The sequence below is a fragment of the Coregonus lavaretus genome (genome assembly GCF_964263955.1).
Source record: "Coregonus lavaretus genome assembly, contig: HAP1_SCAFFOLD_1713, whole genome shotgun sequence".
NCBI classification, from domain to species: domain Eukaryota; kingdom Metazoa; phylum Chordata; class Actinopteri; order Salmoniformes; family Salmonidae; genus Coregonus; species Coregonus lavaretus.
In genome coordinates, this window is record NW_028164245.1 from 15,040 (window position 1) to 42,707 (window position 27,668).

At 42.2% G+C, this 27,668-nt stretch overlaps 1 protein-coding gene across 1 annotated transcript in view; it reads right to left on the bottom strand.

Moving 5' to 3' along the window:
* Positions 1-906: 906 nt before the first annotated feature.
* Positions 907-27,668, bottom strand: part of LOC311117285 (asparaginyl-tRNA synthetase-like) — a 28,722-nt gene continuing 1,960 nt past the window's right edge. The window contains exons 3-14 of the mRNA XM_084192257.1: positions 25,130-25,250; positions 21,915-22,055; positions 21,645-21,725; positions 21,325-21,431; positions 20,832-20,964; positions 17,469-17,567; positions 17,303-17,340; positions 9,782-9,848; positions 7,758-7,895; positions 5,709-5,806; positions 5,388-5,414; positions 907-1,674 (exon numbers count right to left, since the gene is read on the bottom strand). Coding sequence (XP_084048383.1) covers positions 1,530-1,674; positions 5,388-5,414; positions 5,709-5,806; positions 7,758-7,895; positions 9,782-9,848; positions 17,303-17,340; positions 17,469-17,567; positions 20,832-20,964; positions 21,325-21,431; positions 21,645-21,725; positions 21,915-22,055; positions 25,130-25,250 — 1,195 coding nt within the window. The 3' untranslated portion in view covers positions 907-1,529. The remainder of the gene's footprint in view (positions 1,675-5,387; positions 5,415-5,708; positions 5,807-7,757; positions 7,896-9,781; positions 9,849-17,302; positions 17,341-17,468; positions 17,568-20,831; positions 20,965-21,324; positions 21,432-21,644; positions 21,726-21,914; positions 22,056-25,129; positions 25,251-27,668) is intronic.

The window sequence follows — 27,668 nt, forward strand, 5'->3', positions numbered from 1 at the left end:
ACCTGAAGGACTCCTGGAAACAGTAGTGACCTTGTCTGTGCACCTGAAGGACTCCTGGAAACAGTAGTGACCTTGTCTGTGCACCTGAGGGACTCCTGGAAACAGTAGTGACCTTCTCTGTGCACCTGAAGGACTCCTGGAAACAGTAGTGACCTTCTCTGTGCACCTGAAGGACTCCTGGAAACAGTAGTGACCTTCTCTGTGCACCTGAAGGACTCCTGGAAACAGTAGTGACCTTCTCTGTGCACCTGAAGGACTCCTGGAAACAGTAGTGACCTTCTCTGTGCACCTGAAGGACTCCTGGAAACAGTAGTGACCTTCTCTGTGTACCTGAAGGACTCCTGGAAACAGTAGTGACCTTCTCTGTGTACCTGAAGGACTCCTGGAAACAGTAGTGACCTTCTATGTGCACCTGAAGGACTCCTGGAAACAGTAGTGACCTTCTCTGTGTACCTGAAGGACTCCTGGAAACAGTAGTGACCTTCTATGTGCACCTGAAGGACTCCTGGAAACAGTAGTGACCTTCTCTGTGCACCTGAAAGTCTCACGGAAACTCAAACACACTGTTCTAGACTCAATCAACAATACATTGGTCCAATCAACAATACATTGGTCCAATCAACAATACATTGGTCCAATCAACAATACATTGGTCCAATCAACAATACATTGGTCCAATCAACATTTAAATATAGCTGCGGGCAGTAGTTTCAATCACCCTCGGCTGCAGCACCCTCGGCTGCAGCACCCTCGGCTGCAGCACCCTCGGCTGCAGCACCCTCGGCTGCAGCACCCTCGGCTGCAGCACCCTCGGCTGCAGCACCCTCGGCATCACTACTTCCCGTGCCTATGCATTTAAACACTATTTTTGACAGTTTCTTAAATGAACAACAGCAGACAACATTTGGTCATTTAGACTTTTTATAAATAAAAAAACATTGACATCTTCACAAACGAATCATCTGACCATAGTGCTATATACCCTGAGTGTACAAAACATTATGAACACCTGCTCTTTCCATGGCATAGACTGACCAGGTGAATCCAGGTGAAAGCTATGATCCCTTATTGATGTCACTTGTTAAATCCACTTCAATCAGTGTAGATGAAGGGGAGGAGGCAGGTTAAAGAAGGATTTTTAAGCCTTGAGACAATTGAGACATGGATTGTGTATGTGTGCCATTCAGAGGGTGAATGGGCAAGACAAAATATTAAAGTGCCTTTGAACGGGGTATGGTAGTAGGTGCCAGGCTCACCGGTTTGTGAAAAGAACTGCAACGCTACTGGGTTTTTCACACTCAACAGTTTCCTGTGTGTATCAAGAATGGGCCACTATCCAAAGGACATCCAGCCAACTTGACACAACTGTGGGAAGCATTGGAGTCAACATGGGCCAGCATCCCTGTGGAACGCTTTCGACACCTTGTAGAGTCCATGCCCCAACGAATTGAGGCTGTTGTGAGGGCAAAAAAGGATGCAACTCAATATTAGGAAGGTGTTCTTAATGTTTGGTATACTCAGTGTATGGTTTACAGAAGGCAGGAGCGGGAGTATCTGGGGAATGGAATAACGTCTTTGATGTTGTCAACCCCCAAAACACACTGCAGGTAGCGCTCAAAGCCCATCCCAAACCCACCGTGAGGGACAGAGCCAAAACGCCTCAGATCCAAATACCTGGAGAGACAGAATATAGTAGATTAGAGTAGAATATAACAGAACAGAATAGAACAGTGTAGAGTAGAATAGAACAGAATAGAACAGTGTAGAGTAGAATAGAACAGAATAGAACAGTGTAGAGTAGAATAGAACAGTGTAGAGTAGAGTAGAATAGAACAGTGTAGAGTAGAATAGAACAGTGTAGAGTAGAATAGAACAGTGTAGAGTAGAATAGAACAGTGTAGAGTAGAATAGAATATAATAGAACAGTGTAGAGTAGAATAGAACAGAATAGAACAGTGTAGAGTAGAGTAGAATAGAACAGAACAGTGTAGTGTAGAGTAGAATAGAACAGTGTAGAGTAGAGTAGAATAGAACAGTGTAGAGTAGAATAGAACAGAATAGAACAGTGTAGAGTAGAATAGAACAGTGTAGAGTAGAATAGAACAGTGTAGAGTAGAATAGAATATAATAGAACAGTGTAGAGTAGAATAGAACAGAATAGAACAGTGTAGAGTAGAGTAGAATAGAACAGAACAGTGTAGTGTAGAGTAGAATAGAACAGAACAGTGTAGAATAGAACAGAATAGAACAGTATAGAGTAGAACAGAATAGAACAGTGTAGAGTAGAATATAACAGAATAGAACAGTGTAGAGTAGAATATAACAGAATAGAACAGTGTAGAGTAGAATAGAACAGAATAGAACAGTATAGAGTAGAATAGAACAGAATAGAACAGTGTAGAGTAGAATAGAACAGAATAGAACAGTGTAGAGTAGAATATAACAGAATAGAACAGTGTAGAGTAGAATATAACAGAATAGAACAGTGTAGAGTAGAATATAACAGAATAGAACAGTGTAGAGTAGAATATAATAGAACAGTGTAGAGTAGAATAGAACAGAATAGAACAGTGTAGAGTAGAATAGAACAGTGTAGAGTAGAATATAACAGAATAGAACAGTGTAGAGTAGAATAGAACAGAATAGAACAGTGTAGAGTAGAATATAACAGAATAGAACAGTGTAGAGTAGAATATAATATAATAGAACAGTGTAGAGTAGAATAGAACAGAATAGAACAGTGTAGAGTAGAATAGAACAGAACAGTGTAGAGTAGAATAGAACAGAATAGAACAGTATAGAGTAGAATAGAACAGAATAGAACAGTGTAGAGTAGAATAGAACAGAATAGAACAGTGTAGAGTAGAATAGAACAGAACAGTGTAGAGTAGAATATAATAGAATAGAACAGTGTAGAGTAGAATAGAACAGAATAGAACAGTGTAGAGTAGAATAGAACAGAATAGAACAGTGTAGAGTAGAATAGAACAGAATAGAACAGTGTAGAGTAGAATATAACAGAATAGAACAGTGTAGAGTAGAATAGAACAGAATAGAACAGTGTAGAGTAGAATAGAACAGAACAGTGTAGAGTAGAATAGAACAGAATAGAACAGTATAGAGTAGAATAGAACAGAATAGAACAGTGTAGAGTATAATAGAACAGAACAGTGTAGAATAGAACAGAATAGAACAGTGTAGAGTAGAATAGAACAGAATAGAACAGTGTAGAGTAGAATAGAACAGAATAGAACAGTGTAGAGTAGAATATAACAGAATAGAACAGTGTAGAGTAGAATATAACAGAATAGAACAGTGTAGAGTAGAATATAACAGAATAGAACAGTGTAGAGTAGAATATAATAGAACAGTGTAGAGTAGAATAGAACAGAATAGAACAGTGTAGAGTAGAATAGAACAGTGTAGAGTAGAATATAACAGAATAGAACAGTGTAGAGTAGAATAGAACAGAATAGAACAGTGTAGAGTAGAATAGAACAGTGTAGAGTAGAATATAACAGAATAGAACAGTGTAGAGTAGAATAGAACAGAATAGAACAGTGTAGAGTAGAATAGAACAGAATAGAACAGTGTAGAGTATAATAGAACAGTGTAGAGTAGAATATAACAGAACAGTGTAGAGTAGAATATAATAGAATAGAACAGTGTAGAGTAGAATATAACAGAATAGAACAGTGTAGAGTAGAATAGAACAGAATAGAACAGTGTAGAGTAGAATAGAACAGTGTAGAGTAGAATATAACAGAATAGAACAGTGTAGAGTAGAATATAACAGAATAGAACAGTGTAGAGTAGAATAGAACAGAATAGAACAGTGTAGAATATAACATAATAGAACAGTGTAGAGTAGAATAGAACAGAATAGAACAGTGTAGAGTAGAATAGAACAGAATAGAACAGTGTAGAGTAGAATAGAACAGTGTAGAGTAGAATATAACAGAATAGAACAGTGTAGAGTAGAATATAACAGAATAGAACAGTGTAGAGTAGAATAGAACAGAATAGAACAGTGTAGAATATAACATAATAGAACAGTGTAGAGTAGAATAGAACAGAATAGAACAGTGTAGAATAGAACAGAATAGAACAGTGTAGAGTAGAATATAATAGAATATAACAGTGTAGAGTAGAATAGAACAGAACAGAACAGTGTAGAATATAACAGAATAGAACAGTGTAGAGTAGAATATAACAGAATAGAACAGTATAGAGTAGAATAGAACAGAATAGAACAGTGTAGAGTAGAATAGAACAGTGTAGAGTAGAATATAACAGAATAGAACAGTGTAGAGTAGAATAGAACAGAATAGAACAGTGTAGAGTAGAATATAACAGAATAGAACAGTGTAGAGTAGAATATAACAGAATAGAACAGTGTAGAGTAGAATATAACAGAATAGAACAGTGTAGAGTAGAATATAACAGAATAGAACAGTGTAGAGTAGAATATAACAGAATAGAACAGTGTAGAATATAACAGAATAGAACAGTGTAGAGTAGAATAGAACAGAATAGAACAGTGTAGAATATAACATAATAGAACAGTGTAGAATAGAACAGAATAGAACAGTGTAGAATAGAACAGAATAGAACAGTGTAGAATAGAACAGAATAGAACAGTGTAGAGTAGAATATAATAGAATAGAACAGTGTAGAGTAGAATAGAACAGAATAGAACAGTGTAGAATATAACAGAATAGAACAGTGTAGAGTAGAATAGAACAGTGTAGAGTAGAATAGAACAGAATAGAACAGTGTAGAGTAGAATAGAACAGAATAGAACAGTGTAGAGTAGAATAGAACAGAATAGAACAGTGTAGAGTAGAATAGAACAGAATAGAACAGTGTAGAATAGAACAGAATAGAACAGTGTAGAATAGAACAGAATAGAACAGTGTAGAATAGAACAGAATAGAACAGTGTAGAGTAGAATAGAACAGAATAGAACAGTGTAGAGTAGAATAGAACAGAATAGAACAGTGTAGAATAGAACAGAATAGAACAGTGTAGAATAGAACAGAATAGAACAGTGTAGAGTAGAATAGAATAGAACAGTGTAGAATAGAACAGAATAGAACAGTGTAGAGTAGAATAGAACAGAATAGAACAGTGTAGAATAGAATAGAATAGAACAGTGTAGAGTAGAACAGAATAGAACAGTGTAGAGTAGAATAGAACAGAATAGAACAGTGTAGAGTAGAATAGAATAGAACAGTGTAGAGTAGAACAGAATAGAACAGTGTAGAGTAGAATAGAACAGAATAGAACAGTGTAGAGTAGAATAGAACAGTGTAGAATAGAACAGAATAGAACAGTGTAGAGTAGAACAGAATAGAACAGTGTAGAGTAGAACAGAATACTCTTACCATCCGTATGTCTCATCCAAACCAGCCCTAAAGAAGATGCATAATGTATTTAACAGACGAGTTATTTACCAAATGACTATGTTGATTCCATGTTTTTACACACTAATGACTGTGTTGTTACACAGGTATGACAACAGTATACATATTTACTCAATATTACGCTTTTCACATTTCTGTCCGTTGTATGTCAAATATATGTATGTACTTATACAGTATATATGTATTGGCCATGAAATGCATTGTTCTATTTTTTATTTGGAAGGATGTTTTCTTTTATCTCAAAGTGGTAATAGTTAATATCATGGGATAACGTGTTCTTACTGTCGTAGTCGTGCCTTCAGCAGGTCCAGTCTCTCCTCTCTCAGAGAGCCTCCACACATCTCTCCTACTCCAGGAACCAATAGGTCTACTGCTGCTGCCTGGGGAGGGAGGGAGGGAGGGAGGCACACACACACACACACACACACACACACACACACACACACACACACACACACACACACACACACACACACACACACACACACACACACACACACACACACCTGTCAACAGTTTTAGAACACCTACTAATTCAAGTAGAATAATAGTGAAGACATCAAAACTATGAAATAACACATATGGAATAATGTAGTAACCAAAAAAAGTGTTAAACAAATCAAAATATATGTTATATTTGAGATTCTTCAAAGTAGCCACCCTTTGCCTTGATGACAGCTTTGCACACTCTTGGCATTCTCTCAACCAGTTTCATGAGGTAGTCACCTGGAATGCATTTCAATTAACAGGTGTGCCTTCTTAAAAGTTAATTTGTGGAATTAATAAGTAAGCATTTCACTGTAATGTCTACACCTGTTGTATTTGGCGCATGTGGCAAATACAATTTTGATTTGATATGTATTATGGGATACTGGGTGGTGTAGGCAGAGTTGCAAAGAAAAAGCCATATCTCAGACTGCCCATCTTAATCTTTTATTTTTATTGGCCAATCTGAGATATGCCTAGAAGGTCAGCATCCCAGAATCGCCTCTTCACTGTTGATGTTGAGACTGGTGTTTTGCGGGTACTATTTAATGAAGCTGGCAGTTGAGGACCTGTGAGGCGTCTGTTTCTCAAACTAGACACTGATGTATTTGTCCTCTTGCTCAGTTGTGCACCGGGGCCTCCCATTCCTCTTTCTATTCTGGTTAGAGACAGTTTGTTCTGTTCTGTGATGGAAGTAGTACACAGCGTTGTACGAGATCTTCAGTTTCTTGGCAATTTCTCACATGTAATAGCCTTCATTTCTCAGAACAAGAATAGACTGACGAGTTTCAGAAGAAAGTTATTTGTTTCTGGACATTTTGAGCCTGTAATCGAACCCACAATTGCTGATGCTCCAGATACTCAACTAGTCTCAAGAAGGCCAGTTTTATTGCTTCTTTAATCAGCACAACAGTTTTCAGCTGTGCTAACATAATTGCAAAAGGGTTTTCTAATGATCAATTAGCCTTTTAAAATGATAAACTTGGATTAGCAAACACAACGTGCCATTGGAACACAGGACTGATGGTTGCTGATAATGGGCCTCTGTACGCCTATGTAGATATTCCATTAAAAATCAGCCGTTTCCAGCTACCAGCCATTTACAACATTAACAATGTCTACACTGTATTTCTGATCAATTTGATGTTATTTTAAATTGCTTTTCTTTTGAAAACAAGGACATTTCTAAGTGACCCCAAACTTTTGAACGGTAGTGTACATACACACACACACACACATATACTCTCACGCATACATATACACACACACACATACATATACACACGCATACATATACACACATGCATACACACACACACACATACTCTCACACACACGCATACATATACACACATGCATACATACACACACACACACACACACACACACACACGCATACATATACACACATGCATACATATACACACACACACGCATACATATACACACACATACATATACACACACACACACGCATACATATACACACACACACGCATACATATACACACACGCATACATATACACACATACACACACACACACACACACACACCACTGGGTGACTAAAAGGCCTTCAGCTTTTAGACTAAACCATAAGGAGATGGCTGGGCTGCAAGTGTTGAAGAAAGCACCTTTAAAAAAACGACAGATGGTTCAACTGACATGACGGGAACATGCCCGGAACAGTACAACTTCAATAGGTGAAACATTGAACTGTTTTAACTATGGAGCGGAGATTTGCTTGGCCTTTATTTAACCGGGTAACTTATTAAGAACGCATTCTCTTTTAGAATAACAACCTGATGTGTTGTTGAAACTAGACTGATCCGGACGTGATCTTACCGTGTGTAGAGGTTGGTCCAGGTTGTCTCGTGCATAGAAGGGCTTCAGGGCATAGGGGTAATCAGTGACGAAGAGAGGAAGATCGCCACAATGTTTCACCAGGTACTTCTCATGCTCTGTCTGCAGGTCACAGCCCCACTGGTAGAGAGGGAGGAGGAAGGGAGGAGAGAGGAAGAGGAAGACAGAGTAGAAGAGGGTGGGAGAAAGGTGGGGTAGAGAGTGAGGGGGGGAGAGAGGTGGGGTAGAGAGTGAGAGAGGTGGGGTAGAGAGGTGGGGTAGAGAGGTGGGGTAGAGAGTGAGGGGTAGAGAGTGAGGGGGAGAGAGGTGGGGTAGAGAGTGAGGGGTAGAAAGGTGGGGTAGAGAGTGAGGGGGAGAGAGAGGTGGGGTAGAGAGTGAGGGGTAGAGAGTGAGGGGGAGAAAGGTGGGGTAGAGAGTGAGGGGTAGAAAGGTGGGGTAGAGAGTGAGGGGGAGAGAGAGGTGGGGTAGAGAGTGAGGGGTAGAGAGTGAGGGGGAGAAAGGTGGGGTAGAGAGTGAGGGGTAGAAAGGTGGGGTAGAGAGTGAGGGGGAGAAAGGTGGGGTAGAGAGTGAGGGGTAGAAAGGTGGGGTAGAGAGTGAGGGGGAGAAAGGTGGGGTAGAGAGTGAGGGGTAGAGAGTGAGGGGGAGAAAGGTGGGGTAGAGAGTGAGGGGGAGAGAGAGGTGGGGTAGAGAGTGAGGGGGAGAGAGAGGTGGGGTAGAGAGTGAGGGGGAGAGAGAGGTGGGGTAGAGAGTGAGGGGGAGAAAGGTGGGGTAGAGAGTGAGGGGTAGAAAGGTGGGGTAGAGAGTGAGGGGGAGAGAGAGGTGGGGTAGAGAGTGAGGGGTAGAAAGGTGGGGTAGAGAGTGAGGGGGAGAAAAGGTGGGGTAGAGAGTGAGGGGGAGAGAGAGGTGGGGTAGAGAGTGAGGGGTAGAGAGTGAGGGGGAGAGAGAGTGAGGGGGAGAGAGAGTGAGGGGGAGAGAGAGTGAGGGGGAGAGAGAGTGAGGGGGAGAGAGAGGTGGGGTAGAGAGAGGGGGAGAGAGAGGTGGGGTAGAGAGTGAGGGGGAGAAAGGTGGGGTAGAGAGTGAGGGGTAGAGAGTGAGGGGGAGAGTAAGATGCAGAAAAAGGAGTGAGAAAGGTTTGACCTCACACCTTGCCTAAAACTGTAGAATCTAAAGTGTGAAAATAGAATCAGCTTGACATAGTACATAATACACAGGGTGCAACATTCTAGAATAGAGCTCTACTCTACTGACATCTGTTTTGAAACAGGCTACAGCTATCTCTTTCTGAAAGAGAATAGAGCTCTACTCTACTGACATCTGTTTTGAAACAGGCTACAGCTATCTCTTTCTGAAAGAGAATAGAGCTCTACTCTACTGACATCTGTTTTGAAACAGGCTACAGCTATCTCTTTCTGAAAGAGAATAGAGCTCTACTCTACTGACATCTGTTTTGAAACAGGCTACAGCTATCTCTTTCTGAAAGAGAACAGAGCTCTACTCTACTGACATCTGTTTTGAAACAGGCTACAGCTATCTCTTTCTGAAAGAGAACAGAGCTCTACTCTACTGACATCTGTTTTGAAACAGGCTACAGCTATCTCTTTCTGAAAGAGAATAGAGCTCTACTCTACTTACATCTGTTTTGAAACAGGCTACAGCTATCTCTTTCTGAAAGAGAATAGAGCTCTACTCTACTGACATCTGTTTTGAAACAGGCTACAGCTATCTCTTTCAGAAAGAGAATAGAGCTCTACTCTACTGACATCTGTTTTGAAACAGGCTACAGCTATCTCTTTCTGAAAGAGAATAGAGCTCTACTTACATCTGTTTTGAAACAGGCTACAGCTATCTCTTTCTGAAAGAGAATAGAGCTCTACTCTACTGACATCTGTTTTGAAACAGGCTACAGCTATCTCTTTCTGAAAGAGAATAGAGCTCTACTCTACTGACATCTGTTTTGAAACAGGCTACAGCTATCTCTTTCAGAAAGAGAATATAGCTCTACTTACATCTGTTTTGAAAGCAAATGTCTTGGAGCTGCTGTTTAGGATGTTTATGGCTTCTGTGTAGGTTATCCTGAAGCAAAGAGATGGAAATAACAATCATTATTAATGATAATTGTGTAATCGTTAAAATATCAATGATCGTTATGTCATCATTATGTTTTGGGGGTATTTTATTAGGATCCCCATTAGCTGTTGTGAAAGCAGCAGCTACTCTTCCTGGGGTCCACACAAAACATGAAACATGACATAATACAGAACATTAATAGACAAGAACAGCTAAAGGACAGAACTACATCAATTTAAAAACGGCACACGTAGCCTACATATCAATACATACATATAAAATATCTAGTTCAAATAGGGGAGAGGCGTTGTGCCGTGAGATGTTGCTTTATCTGTTTATTGAAACCAGGTTTGCTGTTCTTTTGAGCAATATGAGATGGAAGGGAGTTCAAAGCAATATTGCCTCTATATAATAATGTAAATTTTATTGAATTTGTTCTGGATTTGGGGACTGTGAAAAGACCCCTGGTGGCATGTCTGGTGAGGTAAGTGTGTATGTCAGAGCTGTATGTAAGTTCACTATGCAAACAATTTGGGATTTTCAACACATTCATGTTTCTGATACAAAGAAGTGATGCAGTAAGTCTCTCATCAACTCATAGCCAAGAGAGACTGGCATGCATAGTATTAATATTAGCCCTCTGATTACAATGAAGAGCAAGACGTGCTGCTCTTTTCTGGGCCAACTGCAGCTTAACTAGGTCTTTCCTTGTTGCACTCGACCACATCACTGGACAATAATCAAGATAAGGCAAAACTAGAGCCTGCAGGACTTGCTTTGTGGAGTGCGGTGTCAAAAAAGCAGAGCATCTCTTTATTACGGACAGACCTCTCCCCATCTTTACAACCATTGAATCTATATGTTTTGACCGTGACAGTTTACAATCTAAGGTAACGCCAAGTAATTTAGTCTCCTCAACTTGTTCAACAGACACACCATTCATTACCAGATTCAGCTGAGGTCTAGATCTTAGGGAATGATTTGTACCAAATGCTCTTAGTTTTATCCATTTTAGAATAAGGCTGTAATGTAACAAAATGTGGAAAAAGTCAAGGGGTCTGAATACTTTCCGAACGCACTGTAGTTGATTTTGTTAAAACACATAGGGTGTGTCTATATATGAAAAAATACATGTTTAAAAATGTCGACCAAGACTACTTTCGGTCGACCAAGATTTGTTTTTGTCGAGGACAGCCCTACCCCCAAGCCACTCCCGAGTGGTGCAGTGGTCTAAGGCACTGCATCGCAGTGCTAGCTGTGCCACTAGAGATCCTGGTTCGAATCCAGGCTCTGTCGTAGCCGGCCGCGACCGGGAGAACCATGGGGCGGCGCACAATTGGCCCAGCGTCGTCCAGGGTAGGGGAGGGAATGGCCGGCAGGGATGTAGCTCAGTTGGTAGAGCATGGGTTGTGGGTTCGATTCCCACGGGGGGCCAGTATGAAAAATAAAAAATAAATAATGTATGCACTCACTAACTGTAAGTCGCTCTGGATAAGAGCGTCTGCTAAATGACTAAAATGTAAATGTAATAAGGAGCGATGGGGTGAGGTTGGCTTCTTCTTTATATGTGTGGAGTAAAGCTTAAACCATGCATTTAGATTGTAGGTACGTATTGTAGTTAGGCATTGTAGGTAGTTTATCCAGGTAGTTATTGTAGGTAAGTATTGTAGGGTATTCGACTGAGCCCGGTGAAGCACGAGGCTAGCTCGCTAACCCACTACCTGGACCATTAAAGCTAGCTAGCTAGCGGGTAGCAACACCGCAGCCACTGCTAGCTGGCCAACTATACCAGCTAGCAGTACTGTAGCAACTAAATACATTTCAACGGAACGATTTGATTAGCGTAAAGTTAGCTAGCTACATAGTTGTCTTGGTATCAAAGACAAAGGTGTAGTATAGAGAAACTATCGAGGTTAGCTAGCCAGCTACATTTTCAAACAGTCAACACCGCAGCCACTGCTAGCTAGCCAACATTACCAGCTAGCAGTACTGTATCATTTTAGTCAATGAGAATTTTGCAACGTAAGCTTCACTTTCTGAACATTCGAGATGTGTAGTACACTTGTGTAGCTAGCATGACTGACTTTGTGCTAGCTAGCCAACGTTTAATTACTTCTGCGTTATGAAAGGAACTAGACACGGACATGAATTATCTATTGGTAGTTTGTTGTAACCAAGTATTGGCGCTAAACCGTGTGTTATTGGATGCTAGCATGCTAGTTAGCTATGGCGTCATAGGATACGGTGCCCTGGGCGGTTTTCACAGAAGAATACTGTACCAAGTTAGCTAGCTGAATAAACTAAGTTAGTCTATTCCTAGAAAACATTGAACTACTGTAGATTACAGCAATTATAATTTCTAAAGTGGAAGTTGGAAGAGTTGTATTTGAGTGTTTCAGTGAAAGGTTAGTGAGGGAGGCCTCGTTTCCCCAGATGTTTAGTTAATTTCATTCCGATCTCCTTTGCATTATTGTAGCCTTTTCTGTAGCCTGTCAACTATGCCTCTGCCTATCCCTGTTCTCTCCTCTCCGCACAGGCTATAAAAACGCCTCACACCGCGTGGCTGCTGCCTCTCTAACCTGGTGGTCCCTGCACGCACGACCCACATGGAGTTCCAGGTCTCCGGCAGCCTCTGGAACTGCCGTTCTGCTGCCAACAAGGCAGAGTTCATCTCAGCCTATGCTACCCTCCAGTCCCTCGATTTCTTGGCGCTGACAGAAACATGGATTACCACTGAAAACACTGCTACTCCTGCTGCTCTCTCCTCGTCTGATCATGTGTTCTCGCATACCCCAAGAGCATCTGGTCAGCGCGGCGGTGGCACAGGAATCCTCATCTCTCCCAAATGGACATTCTCTCTTTCTCCCCTGACCCATCTGTCCATCTCCTCATTTGAATTCTATGCTGTCACAGTCACTAGCCCATTTAAGCTTAATATCCTTGTCATTTATCGCCCTCCAGGTTCCCTTGGAGAGTTCATCAATGAGCTTGACGCCTTGATAAGTTCCTTTCCTGAGGATGGCTCACCCCTCACAGTTCTGGGTGACTTTAACCTCCCTACGTCTACCTTTGACTCATTTCTCTCTGCCTCCTTTCCACTCCTCTCCTCTTTTGACCTCACCCTCTCACCGTCCCCCCCTACTCACAAGGCAGGCAATACGCTTGACCTCATCTTTACTAGATGCTGTTCTTCTACTAATCTCACTGCAACTCCCCTCCAAGTCTCCGACCACTACTTTGTATCCTTTTCTCTCTCGCTCTCCTCCAACACTACTCACTCTGCCCCTACTCAGAAGGTAATGCGCCGTCGCAACATTCGTTCTCTCTCTCCCGCTACTCTCTCCTCTTCCATCCTATCATCTCTTCCCTCTGCTAAATCCTTCTCCCTCCAATCTCCTGATTCTGCCTCCTCAACCCTCCTCTCCTCCCTTTCTGCATCCTTTGACTCTCTATGTCCCCTATCCTCCCGGCCGGCTCGGTCCTCCACTCCTGCTCCGTGGCTTGACGACTTATTGCGAGCTCACAGAACAGGGCTCCGGGCAGCCGAGCGGAAATGGAAGAAAACTAAACTCCCTGCCGACCAATCATCTTTTCACTCCCTCCTCTCTACATTTTCTTCCTCTGTTTCTGCTGCTAAAGCCACTTTCTACCACTCTAAATTTCAAGCCTCTGCCTCTAAACCTAGGAAGATCTTTGCCACCTTCTCCTTCCTGCTGAATCCTCCCCCCCCTCCCTCCTCCCTCTCTGTGGATGACTTGGTCAACCATTTTGAAAAGAAGGTTGACGACATCCGATCCTTATTTATTAAGTCAAATGACACCACTGGTCCTGCTCACACTGCCCTACCCTATGCTTTGACTTCTTTCTCCCCTCTCTCTCCAGATGAAATCTTGCGACTTGTGACGGCCGACCGCCCAACAACCTGCCTGCTTGACCCTATCCCCTCCTCTCTTCTCCAGACCATTTCCGGAGACCTTCTCCCTTCCCTCACCTTGCTCATCAACTCATCCTTGACCGCTGGCCATGTCCCTTCCGTCTTCAAGAGACACACTACACTGACGCCCCAATACACACACTACATATGCCCCAATACACACACTGCATACGCCCCAATACACACACTGCATACGCCCCAATACACACACTGCATACGCCCCAATACACACACTGTATACGCCCCAATACACACACTGCATACGCCCCAATACACACACTGCATACGCCCCAATACACACACTGCATATGCCCCAATACACACACTATATACGCCCCAACACACACACTACATATGACCCAATACACACACTGCATACGCCCCAATACACACGCCCAATACACACGCCCCAATACACACACAGCATACGCCCCAATACACACACTGCATACGCCCCAATACACACACTGCATACGCCCCAATACACACACTGCATACGCCCCAATACACACACTGCATACGTCCCAATACACACACTGCATACGCCCCAATACACACACTGCATACGCCCCAATACACACAATGCATACGCCCCAATAAAAACACTGCATACGCCCCAATACACACACTGCATACGCCCCAATACACACTACATACGCCCCAATACACACACTACATACGCTCACACACACATAACATGCGCATACATGCATACTGACGCATACATGCATCATTTTCACATTATCCCTACCTACAGTATACTGCTGCTACTGTCTATTATCTATCCTGTTGTCTAGTCACTTTACCCCTACCTACAGTATACTGCTGCTACTGTCTATTATCTATCCTGTTGTCTAGTCACTTTACCCCTACCTACAGTATACTGCTGCTACTGTCTATTATCTATCCTGTTGCCTAGTCACTTTACCCCTACCTACAGTATACTGCTGCTACTGTCTATTATCTATCCTGTTGTCTAGTCACTTTACCCCTACCTACAGTATACTGCTGCTACTGTCTATTATCTATCCTGTTGTCTAGTCCCTTTACCCCTACCTACAGTATACTGCTGCTACTGTCTATTATCTATCCTGTTGTCTAGTCACTTTACCCCTACCTACAGTATACTGCTGCTACTGTCTAGTCACTTTACCCCTACCTACAGTATACTGCTGCTACTGTCTATTATCTATCCTGTTGTCTAGTCACTTTACCCCTACCTACAGTATACTGCTGCTACTGTCTATTATCTATCCTGTTGCCTAGTCACTTTACCCCTACCTACAGTATACTGCTGCTACTGTCTATTATCTATCCTGTTGTCTAGTCACTTTACCCCTACCTACAGTATACTGCTGCTACTGTCTATTATCTATCCTGTTGTCTAGTCACTTTACCCCTACCTACAGTATACTGCTGCTACTGTCTATTATCTATCCTGTTGCCTAGTCACTTTACCCCTACCTACAGTATACTGCTGCTACTGTCTATTATCTATCCTGTTGTCTAGTCCCTTTACCCCTACCTACAGTATACTGCTGCTACTGTCTATTATCTATCCTGTTGTCTAGTCACTTTACCCCAACCTACAGTATACTGCTGCTACTATCTATCCTGTTGCCTAGTCACTTTACCCCTACCTACAGTATACTGCTGCTACTGTCTATTATCTATCCTGTTGCCTAGTCACTTTACCCCTACCTACAGTATACTGCTGCTACTGTCTATTATCTATCCTGTTGTCTAGTCCCTTTACCCCTACCTACAGTATACTGCTGCTACTGTCTATTATCTATCCTGTTGCCTAGTCACTTTACCCCTACCTACAGTATACTGCTGCTAATGTCTACTATCTATCCTGTTGTCTAGTCCCTTTACCCCTACCTACAGTATACTGCTGCTACTGTCTATTATCTATCCTGTTGCCTAGTCACTTTACCCCTCCCTACAGTATACTGCTGCTACTGTCTATTATCTATCCTGTTGTCTAGTCACTTTACCCCTACCTACAGTATACTGCTGCTACTATCTATCCTGTTGCCTAGTCACTTTACCCCTACCTACAGTATACTGCTGCTACTGTCTATTATCTATCCTGTTGCCTAGTCACTTTACCCCTACCTACAGTATACTGCTGCTACTGTCTATTATCTATCCTGTTGTCTAGTCACTTTACCCCTACCTACAGTATACTGCTGCTACTGTCTATTATCTATCCTGTTGTCTAGTCACTTTACCCCTACCTACAGTATACTGCTGCTACTGTCTATTATCTATCCTGTTGTCTAGTCACTTTACCCCTACCTACAGTATACTGCTGCTACTGTCTATTATCTATCCTGTTGTCTAGTCACTTTACCCTTACCTACAGTATACTGCTGCTACTGTCTATTATCTATCCTGTTGTCTAGTCACTTTACCCCTACCTACAGTATACTGCTGCTACTGTCTATTATCTATCCTGTTGCCTAGTCACTTTACCCCTACCTACAGTATATATACATAGCTACCTCAATTACCTTGTGCACCTGCACATGGACTCGGTACTGGTACTTCCTGTATATAGCCATGTTATTTTCTACTTCCTGTATATAGCCATGTTATTTTCTACTTCCTGTATATAGCCATGTTATTTTCTACTTCCTGTATATAGCCATGTTATATTCTACTTCCTGTATATAGCCATGTTATTTTCTACTTCCTGTATATAGCCATGTTATTTTCTACTTCCTGTATATAGCCACGTTATTTTCAACTTCCTGTATATAGCCACGTTATTTCTACTTCCTGTATATAGCCATGTTATTTTCTACTCCCTGTATATAGCCATGTTATTTCCTACTTCCTGTATATAGCCATGTTATTTCCTACTTCCTGTATATAGCCACGTTATTTTCTACTTCCTGTATATAGCCACGTTATTTCTACTTCCTGTATATAGCCATGTTATTTTCTACTTCCTGTATATAGCCATGTTATTTTCTACTTCCTGTATATAGCCATGTTATTTTCTACTTCCTGTATATAGCCACGTTATTTTCAACTTCCTGTATATAGCCACGTTATTTCTACTTCCTGTATATAGCCATGTTATTTTCTACTTCCTGTATATAGCCATGTTATTTTCTACTTCCTGTATATAGCCATGTTATTTCCTACTTCCTGTATATAGCCATGTTATTTTCTACTTCCTGTATATAGCCACGTTATTTCTACTTCCTGTATATAGCCATGTTATTTTCTACTTCCTGTATATAGTCATGTTATTTTCTACTTCCTGTATATAGCCATGTTATTGTTATTCCACATGTTCCCATTTCTGTTTAGTCTACACCTGTTGTTTACCAAGCATGTGACAAATACAATTTGATTTGGATTTGATTTAGATTGGTAGAGGTGAGACATGGTATGCGACCCAAATGGCAACCTATTTCCTATATAGTGCACTACTTTTGAACAGGGCCCTATGGGAATAGGGTGCCATTTGGGACACAGAATAGCTTGCATAATCATGATACACACTTACACATTAAAACTCTTCTTCATCATTAGATCCACATTGTCCTAGGGAGAAACAGAGAAAACAGAATCATCTCTAGTTTAGGTCAATAGGGTGAGGGGAGTTCAAGGTTCGTTCAATATGTTCAAAGAATATGCACGGTATTGCGTTTAGATATTTTCTGGGGTCTCACCCTGTGTCCAGGTGACACCTGTTTGTGACATAAAGCCACATCTTCAGGACACTGAGCGAGGAGATGTCCTGTTGTAGACCTGAACAAGTCTTCCATCACCTGAAGAGGCAAGGAGACCAGTTAACGCTGAGTCATTTAGTCAATCAGGACTAGGAGACAAGTTAATGCTGAGTCATTTAGTCAATCAGGACTAGAAGGAGACCAGTTAATGCAGAGTCATTTAGTCAACCAGGACTAGAAGGAGACCAGTTAATGCTGAGTCATTTAGTCAATCAGGACTAGGAGGAGACAAGTTAATGCTGAGTCATTTAGTCAATCAGGACTAGAAGGAGACCAGTTAATGCAGAGTCATTTAGTCAATCAGGACTAGGAGGAGACCAGTTAATGCAGAGTCATTTAGTCAATCAGGTCTAAAAGGAGACCAGTTAACGCTGAGTCATTTAGTCAATCAGGACTAGGAGACCAGCTAATGCTGAGTCATTTAGTCAATCAGGACTAGGAGACCAGTTAACGCTGAGTCATTTAGTCAATCAGGACTAGGAGACCAGTTAATGCAGAGTCATTTAGTCAACCAGGACTAGAAGGAGACCAGTTAATGCTGAGTCATTTAGTCAATCAGGACTAGAAGGAGACCAGTTAATGCTGAGTCATTTAGTCAATCAGGACTAGAAGGAGACCAGTTAATGCTGAGTCATTTAGTCAATCAGGACTAGAAGGAGACCAGTTAATGCTGAGTCATTTAGTCAATCAGGTCTAGAAGGCGACCAGTTAATGCAGAGTCATTTAGTCAATCAGGACTAGAAGGAGACCAGTTAATGCAGAGTCATTTAGTCAATCAGGACTAGAAGGAGACCAGTTAATGCAGAGTCATTTAGTCAATCAGGACTAGAAGGAGACCAGTTAATGCAGAGTCATTTAGTCAACCAGGACTAGGAGGAGACCAGTTAATGCAGAGTCATTTAGTCAACCAGGACTAGAAGGAGACCAGTTAATGCAGAGTCATTTAGTCAATCAGGACTAGAAGGAGACCAGTTAATGCAGAGTCATTTAGTCAATCAGGACTAGAAGGAGACCAGTTAATGCTGAGTCATTTAGTCAATCAGGACTAGGAGGAGACCAGTTAATGCAGAGTCATTTAGTCAATCAGGACTAGAAGGAGACCAGTTATTGCAGAGTCATTTAGTCAATCAGGACTAGAAGGAGACCAGTTAATGCAGAGTCATTTAGTCAATCAGGACTAGGAGGAGACCAGTTAATGCAGAGTCATTTAGTCAATCAGGACTAGAAGGAGACCAGTTAATGCTGAGTCATTTAGTCAATCAGGACTAGAAGGAGACCAGTTAATGCTGAGTCATTTAGTCAACCAGGACTAGGAGGAGACCAGTTAATGCAGAGTCATTTAGTCAACCAGGACTAGAAGGAGACCAGTTAATGCAGAGTCATTTAGTCAACCAGGACTAGAAGGAGACCAGTTAATGCTGAGTCATTTAGTCAATCAGGACTAGAAGGAGACCAGTTAACGCTGAGTCATTTAGTCAATCAGGACTAGAAGGAGACCAGTTAACGCTGAGTCATTTAGTCAATCAGGACTAGAAGGAGACCAGTTAACGCTGAGTCATTTAGTCAATCAGGACTAGAAGGAGACCAGTTAACGCTGAGTCATTTAGTCAATCAGGACTAGAAGGAGACCAGTTAATGCTGAGTCATTTAGTCAATCAGGACTAGAAGGAGACCAGTTAATGCTGAGTCATTTAGTCAATCAGGACTAGGAGGAGACCAGTTAATGCAGAGTCATTTAGTCAATCAGGACTAGGAGACCAGTTAATGCAGAGTCATTTAGTCAATCAGGACTAGAACAAGACCAGTTAATGCTGAGTCATTTAGTCAATCAGGACTAGAATGAGACCAGTTAATGCTGAGTCATTTAGTCAATCAGGACTAGAAGGAGACCAGTTAATGCAGAGTCATTTAGTCAATCAGGACTAGAACGAGACCAGTTAATGCTGAGTAATTTAGTCAATCAGGACTAGAAGGAGACCAGTTAATGCTGAGTAATTTAGTCAATCAGGACTAGAAGGAGACCAGTTAATGCTGAGTCATTTAGTCAATCAGGACTAGGAGGAGACCAGTTAATGCAGAGTCATTTAGTCAATCAGGACTAGGAGACCAGTTAATGCAGAGTCATTTAGTCAATCAGGACTAGAAGGAGACCAGTTAATGCAGAGTCATTTAGTCAATCAGGACTAGAAGGAGACCAGTTAATGCAGAGTCATTTAGTCAATCAGGACTAGAAGGAGACCAGTTAATGCTGAGTCATTTAGTCAATCAGGACTAGAAGGAGACCAGTTAATGCTGAGTCATTTAGTCAATCAGGACTAGGAGGCCATATATCAACACTGGATCAAACGGATAAATTAACTGATTCCACATTGAGTTCTTGAGACAGGTCTCCCTCGATACATCAATATACAGGATAAAATAAAATACATAAGGTCATAAGGTCCTCTGGTGGCCGTGTGAAAGATCTCTGCCTCAACAATAGAACTAGTTAAATACATTTGATTCAGTCTTCATACTGTGTTAAGGGACTTACACTGAGTGAACAAAACAGTAGGAAGACCTTCCTGATATTGAGTTGCAGCTTCTTCAACAGCGTGACTTTAGATCATTAGAAAGCATTCGCCAAAAAATACACCGGAATGGATTTCTGCAAATATGTAAAAACACCACAGGAGTCCTCTACAAGTTGGTTTTGTAGCATAAAATAGGAATTTGATATTTTTGACTGATATTATGATTGTCTGTTTGTTTCATATCTGCAAAGTTGTTAAAACGCTGTCAGTTCCACTTTCAATCTTTTGTCTTGCCCATTCACCCTCTGAATGGCACACATACACAATCCATGTCTCAATTGTCTCCAGGCTTAGAAATCCTTCTTTAACCTGACTCCTCCCCTTCATCTACACTGACTGAAGTGGATTTAACAAGTGACATCAATAAGGGATCATAGCTTTCACCTGGATTCACCTGGTCAGTCTATGTCACGGAAAGAGCAGGTGTTCTTAATGTTTTGTACACTCTCATAATATCCTCTAGGGCTCTCCTCGGGAACCGCCAGACGTTTCACCATTTTGTTGAAGCCCTGAACTAGCTCCCCTGATCCAAGTAGTCAAGGTTTTTGACCAGTTGAATCAGGTGTGCAGTTCTGGAATAGTTCAAATACATGGAAGAGCAGAGGGGTTCCCCGAGTAGAGGCTTGAAAACCCCTGCTCCGGTGACTGTGGTGATCTCTGCCTCCACCGTGTACTGTAGAATATTACTAGTTAGAAAGTCTTTATATAAAAGGGGACTTATATTGCATACCTTCATAAGATCCTCCAGTGACTGGGTGAAGGGGACCTCTGCCTCCACCATGTAGAACTCAGCCAGGTGACGTCTGCTCTGAGAGTGCTCCGCTCGGAACGTTGGTCCGAAAGTGTACACTCCAGGAAACGCCCTTGGAAGAGACGTAGAAACACTGCATTCGTACAATACACTCTCTGGATCTTATGAATGAATGAGTGAGTGAGTGAATGAGTGAATGAATGGATGACTGACTGACCAAAAGACTGACTGACTTTCTGAATGAATGAGTGAGTGAGTGAATGAGTGAATGAATGGATGACTGACTGACCAAAAGACTGACTGACTTTCTGAATGAATGAGTGAGTGAGTGAGTGAATGAGTGAATGAATGGATGACTGACTGACCAAAAGACTGACTGACTTTCTGAATGAATGAGTGAGTGAATGAGTGAATGAATGGATGACTGACTTTCTGAATGAATGAATGGTCCTGAGCACCAGTATGTCCTCACCCAGCCATGACCTCTAGGTGCAGCTGCCCAGAGACAGTCAGGTACGTTGGGACGGAGAAGAAGTGTTGGTGCCCCTCCTCGTCCCGGTTCTTCTGCTGACCTGCAGGCTGAGGGAAACATGGAAGACACATTAAGCCTTCTCTTTAAAAAAGAACAACCTGACAACCGGATGTGTTGTTGAAACTAAACTGATCTCCATGTGCTGACATACCAAGTCGTATTATTCTAACTTCATCACGTTGTTGATCGTCAGACTAGAATTGTGATTCTCTGACAGACAGACAGACAGACAGACAGACAGACAGACAGACAGATCTCACCTCCACCTGGAAGAGCTCCCCTGCCCCTTCACAGTCATTAGAAGTGAGGACTGGGGTGTGGATCTGAATAAAGCCCTTCTCCTGCAACAACAACAACAACAGCACTACATTATCACCCCCACACTCTTCACACTATTGGTCAGCTTGGATATTTGATTTTCACGTTGGCACAGTAGGCAGAGCTTGGCCTGGCACAGTAGTGTGAAAAGGATAGAAGTTGGTCTAACAATGATATTCTAGTCTACTGGACTAACATTGGTCTCATCTCACCTTGAAATATTCATGTATAGCTGTGGTGGCTTCGCTTCGTATTCTCAGCAGGGAACTGAAGGCGTTGGTTCGACACCTCAGGTGAGGAAACTGACGGATGTATTCAAGGCCATGCTTCTCCTTGATCTTAAAGGGAAAGTCCTGAAACCAGAGAGTGTGGTAAATGGGTCTGAAACAAGAGAGCGCGGTAACTGGGTCTGAAACCAGAGAGCGCGGTAACTGGGTCTGAAACCAGAGAGCGCGGTAACTGGGTGTGAAACCAGAGAGCGCGGTAACTGGGTGTGAAACCAGAGAGCGCGGTAACTGGGTGTGAAACCAGAGAGCGCGGTAACTGGGTGTGAAACCAGAGAGCGCGGTAACTGGGTGTGAAACCAGAGAGCGCGGTAACTGGGTCTGAAACCAGAGAGCGCGGTAACTGGGTGTGAAACCAGAGAGCGCGGTAACTGGGTCTGAAACCAGAGAGCGCGGTAACTGGGTGTGAAACCAGAGAGCGCGGTAACTGGGTCTGAAACCAGAGAGCGCGGTAACTGGGTCTGAAACCAGAGAGCGCGGTAACTGGGTGTGAAACCAGAGAGCGCGGTAACTGGGTCTGAAACCAGAGAGCGCGGTAACTGGGTGTGAAACCAGAGAGCGCGGTAACTGGGTCTGAAACCAGAGAGCGCGGTAACTGGGTGTGAAACCAGAGCTGATGCTACACACTCAATTAAAAGCATAAAAGTAAGTTATAACAAATGTACAACAAAACAATTACAGGTTAGCCTATAACGTATTAATAATGAAACAATGATGATCTGATAGTTAGATACAGTCAGTCTAAAAAGATAGTCAGTGTCATAACTGAGAATGGAGCATCGAGTGTCTTTAAGATGTTATGATACACTGTGTGCACAATTATTAGGCAAGATGTATGTTTGAGGATTCATTTTATTATTGAACAACTACAGTGCTCTCGGTCAATCCAAAATGTTAATAAACCTCAAACCCGAATATTTAAGAAAGTAAAAGTGAGGTTTTGGCTTTCTTTGGAGAATATCTACGTGTGCACAATTATTGGGCAACTATTAGCGTGCAGAATTATTATGCAGCTAAATGAAAAACGAAACGTTCCCCGTCTCACTTGTTTATTTATCTGTTAAAGTGAGAATAATAAACAAACAAACTCAAAATTTACAAATAAACATTTCTGACGTAATAAAATAAAAATCAGTGACCAATATAGCCACCCTTCTTTTCAACAACAGTCATAAGCCTTCCATCCATGGAGTCTGTCAGTTTCTGGATCTGTTGACGATCAACTTTTTGTGCAGCAGCAACCACAGCCTCCCAGACACTGGTCAGAGAAAGGTACTGTTTTCCTTCACCGTAAAATCCACCGTTTAAGAAGGGACCACAAGTTCTCAAAAGGGTTTAGGTCAGGTAAGGAAGGGGGGACCTTGTCATTATTCTTTCATCTTTAAGGCCTTTACTGGCTAGCCACGCAGTGGAGTACTTCGATGCATGCAATGGAGCATTGTCCTGCATAAAAATCATGGTCTTCTTGAAAGATGTAAACTTTTTCCTGTACCACTGCATGAAGAAAGTGTCTTCTAAAAACTGGCAGTAGGTTTGGGAGTTGAGTTTGAGTCCATCTTCAACCCGAAAAGATCCAACTAGCTCATCTTTAATAATACCAGCCCATACCAGTACCCCACCTCACCCTTGCTGGCGTCTGAGTCGAAGTGGAGCGCCGTGCCCGTTACTGATCCAGCCACGGGCCCATCCATCTGGTCCGTCAAGAGTCACTCTCATCTCATCAGTCCATAAAATCTCTTCAGATATTTCTTGGCCCAGTCTTGACATTTCAACTTATGCGTCTTGTTCAGTGGTGGTCGTGTTTCATCCTTCCTTACCATGGCCCTGTCTCTGAGCACTGAACACCTTGTACTTCTTCTCCAGGTAGGTTGCAGTTCTGGAATATGACAGCACTGGAGGATAATGGGTTCCTGGTAGCTTCACGTTTGATTCTTCTCTAATCTTTGGCAGTTAATTTGCCTATTTTTTTCTCAACACGTTTCTTGCGACCCTGTTGACTATTTGCTACAGAACGTTTGATGGTTCTGTGATCACGCCCCAATATCTTAGCAATTTCAAGAGTGCTGCATCCCTCTGAAATACTTTTTACAATTTTTGACTTTTCAGAGTCAGTTAAATCTATTTTTTGGCCCATTTTGCCTGAGGATAAGAAGCTGCCTAATAATTATACACACCTTGATATAGGGTGTTGATCACCTTAGGCCACACCCTCCCTCATTACACAAATACACATCACCTGATATGCTTAAATCCAATAAGCATTCCAGTTTATACAGCTTGGAGTTGGGAAATATGCATAATAATGATGATATGGTCAAAATACTGACTTGCCTAATAATTGTGCACACAGTGTATATTTACCACAGGGTTACATTCTCCAACCACATCGATCTGGTTATATATTTACCACAGGGTTACATTCTCCAACCACATCGATCTGGTTATATATTTACCACAGGGTTACATTCTCCAACCACATCTATCTGGTTATATATTTACCACAGGGTTACATTCTCCAACCACATCTATCTGGTTATATATTTACCACAGGGTTACATTCTCCAACCACATCTATCTGGTTATATATTTACCACAGGGTTACATTCTCCAACCACATCGATCTGGTTATATATTTACCACAGGGTTACATTCTCCAACCACATCGATCTGGTTATATATTTACCACAGGGTTACATTCTCCGACCACATCAATCTGGTTATATATTTACCACAGGGTTACATTCTCCAACCACATCTATCTGGTTATATATTTACCACAGGGTTACATTCTCCAACCACATCGATCTGGTTATATATTTACCACAGGGTTACATTCTCCAACCACATCGATCTGGTTATATATTTACCACAGGGTTACATTCTCCAACCACATCTATCTGGTTATATATTTACCACAGGGTTACATTCTCCAACCACATCTATCTGGTTATATATTTACCACAGGGTTACATTCTCCGACCACATCTATCTGGTTATATATTTACCACAGGGTTACATTCTCCAACCACATCTATCTGGTTATATATTTACCACAGGGTTACATTCTCCGACCACATCTATCTGGTTATATATTTACCACAGGGTTACATTCTCCAACCACATCGATCTGGTTATATATTTACCACAGGGTCACATTCTCCAACCACATCGATCTGATCAGCATGTAGTTCCACCTCCTGCTTACGGCTGGGACTCTTGAGCAGGCTTCCCGAGATCTCCACGGCACTCCCGAACGTCAGCAGTCTGGACAAGAAGAAACAACCAGGAAAGAAGAGTGGCGTAATAATTAAGCCAATGGGAAAAAAAAGACTCATGATAGGTACAGTAACATAGAATATCATTTGATACATCGTATAGCTACACAAGTCAATCCAACCCCAACTTACATCAGTCTTTGGATGCGTCCCAAACGGCACCCTATACAGTGGGGGAAAAAAGTATTTAGTCAGCCACCAATTGTCCAAGTTCTCCCACTTAAAAAGATGAGAGAGGCCTGTAATTTTCATAATAGGTACACGTCAACTATGACAGACAAATTAAGAAAAGAAAATCCAGAAAATCACATTGTAGGATTTTTAATGAATTTATTTGCAAATTATGGTGGAAAATAAGTATTTGGTCACCTACAAACAAGCAAGATTTCTGGCTCTCACAGACCTGTAACTTCTTCTTTAAGAGGCTCCTCTGTCCTCCACTCGTTACCTGTATTAATGGCACCTGTTTGAACTTGTTATCAGTATAAAAGACACCTGTCCACAACCTCAAACAGTCACACTCCAAACTCCACTATGGCCAAGACCAAAGAGCTGTCAAAGGACACCAGAAACAAAATTGTAGACCTGCACCAGGCTGGGAAGACTGAATCTGCAATAGGTAAGCAGCTTGGTTTGAAGAAATCAACTGTGGGAGCAATTATTAGGAAATGGAAGACATACAAGACCACTGATAATCTCCCTCGATCTGGGGCTCCACGCAAGATCTCACCCCGTGGGGTCAAAATGATCACAAGAACGGTGAGCAAAAACACCAGAACCACACGGGGGGACCTAGTGAATGACCTGCAGAGAGCTGGGACCAAAGTAACCAAGCCTACCATCAGTAACACACAACGCCGCCAGGGACTCAAATCCTGCAGTGCCAGACATGTCCCCCTGCTTAAGCCAGTACATGTCCAGGCCCGTCTGAAGTTTTGCTAGAGTGCATTTGGATGATCCAGAAGAGGATTGGGAGAATGTCATATGGTCAGATGAAACCAAAATAGAACTTCTTGGTAAAAACTCAACTCGTCGTGTTTGGAGGACAAAGAATGCTGAGTTGCATCCAAAGAACACCATACCTACTGTGAAGCATGGGGGTGGAAACATCATGCTTTGGGGCTGTTTTTCTGCAAAGGGACCAGGACGACTGATCCGTGTAAAGGAAAGAATGAATGGGGCCATGTATCGTGAGATTTTGAGTGAAAACCTCCTTCCATCAGCAAGGGCATTGAAGATGAAACGTGGCTGGGTCTTTCAGCATGACAATGATCCCAAACACACCGCCCGGACAATGAAGGAGTGGTTTCGTAAGAAGCATTTCAAGGTCCTGGAGTGGCCTAGCCAGTCTCCAGATCTCAACCCCATAGAAAATCTTTGGAGGGAGTTGAAAGTCTGTGTTGCCCAGCGACAGCCCCAAAATATCACTGCTCTAGAGGAGATCTGCATGGAGGAATGGGCCAAAATACCAGCAACAGTGTGTGAAAACCTTGTGAAGACTTACAGAAAACGTTTGACCTGTGTCATTGCCAACAAAGGGTATATAACAAAGTATTGAGAAACTTTTGTTATTGACCAAATACTTATTTTCCACCATAATTTGCAAATCAATTCATTAAAAATCCTACAATATGATTTTCTGGATTTTTTTTTCTCATTTTGTCTGTCATAGTTGACGTGTACCTATGATGAAAATTACAGGCCTCTCTCATCTTTTTAAGTGGGAGAACTTGCACAATTGGTGGCTGACTAAATACTTTTTCCCCCCACTGTATCCCACATAGCGCATTACTTTTGACCAGCGCCCTACGAACCCTGGTCTAAAGTAGTGCACTATAAAGGGAAGAGGGTACCATTTGGGACGCAAGCTGACTTTCAGGAGGATCATGCAACATAGCCTACAGGTACGTCCTTACCTGTGCAACATAGCCTACAGGTACGTCCTTACCTGTGCAACATAGCCTACAGGTACGTCCTTACCTGTGCAACATAGCCTACAGGTACGTCCTTACCTGTGCAACATAGCCTACAGGTACGTCCTTACCTGTGCAACATAGCCTACAGGTACGTCCTTACCTGTGCAACATAGCCTACAGGTACGTCCTTACCTGTGCAACATAGCCTACAGGTACGTCCTTACCTGTGCAACATAGCCTACAGGTACGTCCTTACCTGTGCAACATAGCCTACAGGTACGTCCTTACCTGTGCAACATAGCCTACAGGTACGTCCTTACCTGTGCAACATAGCCTACAGGTACGTCCTTACCTGTGCAACATAGCCTACAGGTACGTCCTTACCTGTGCAACATAGCCTACAGGTACGTCCTTACCTGTGCAACATAGCCTACAGGTACGTCCTTACCTGTGCAACATAGCCTACAGGTACGTCCTTACCTGTGCAACAT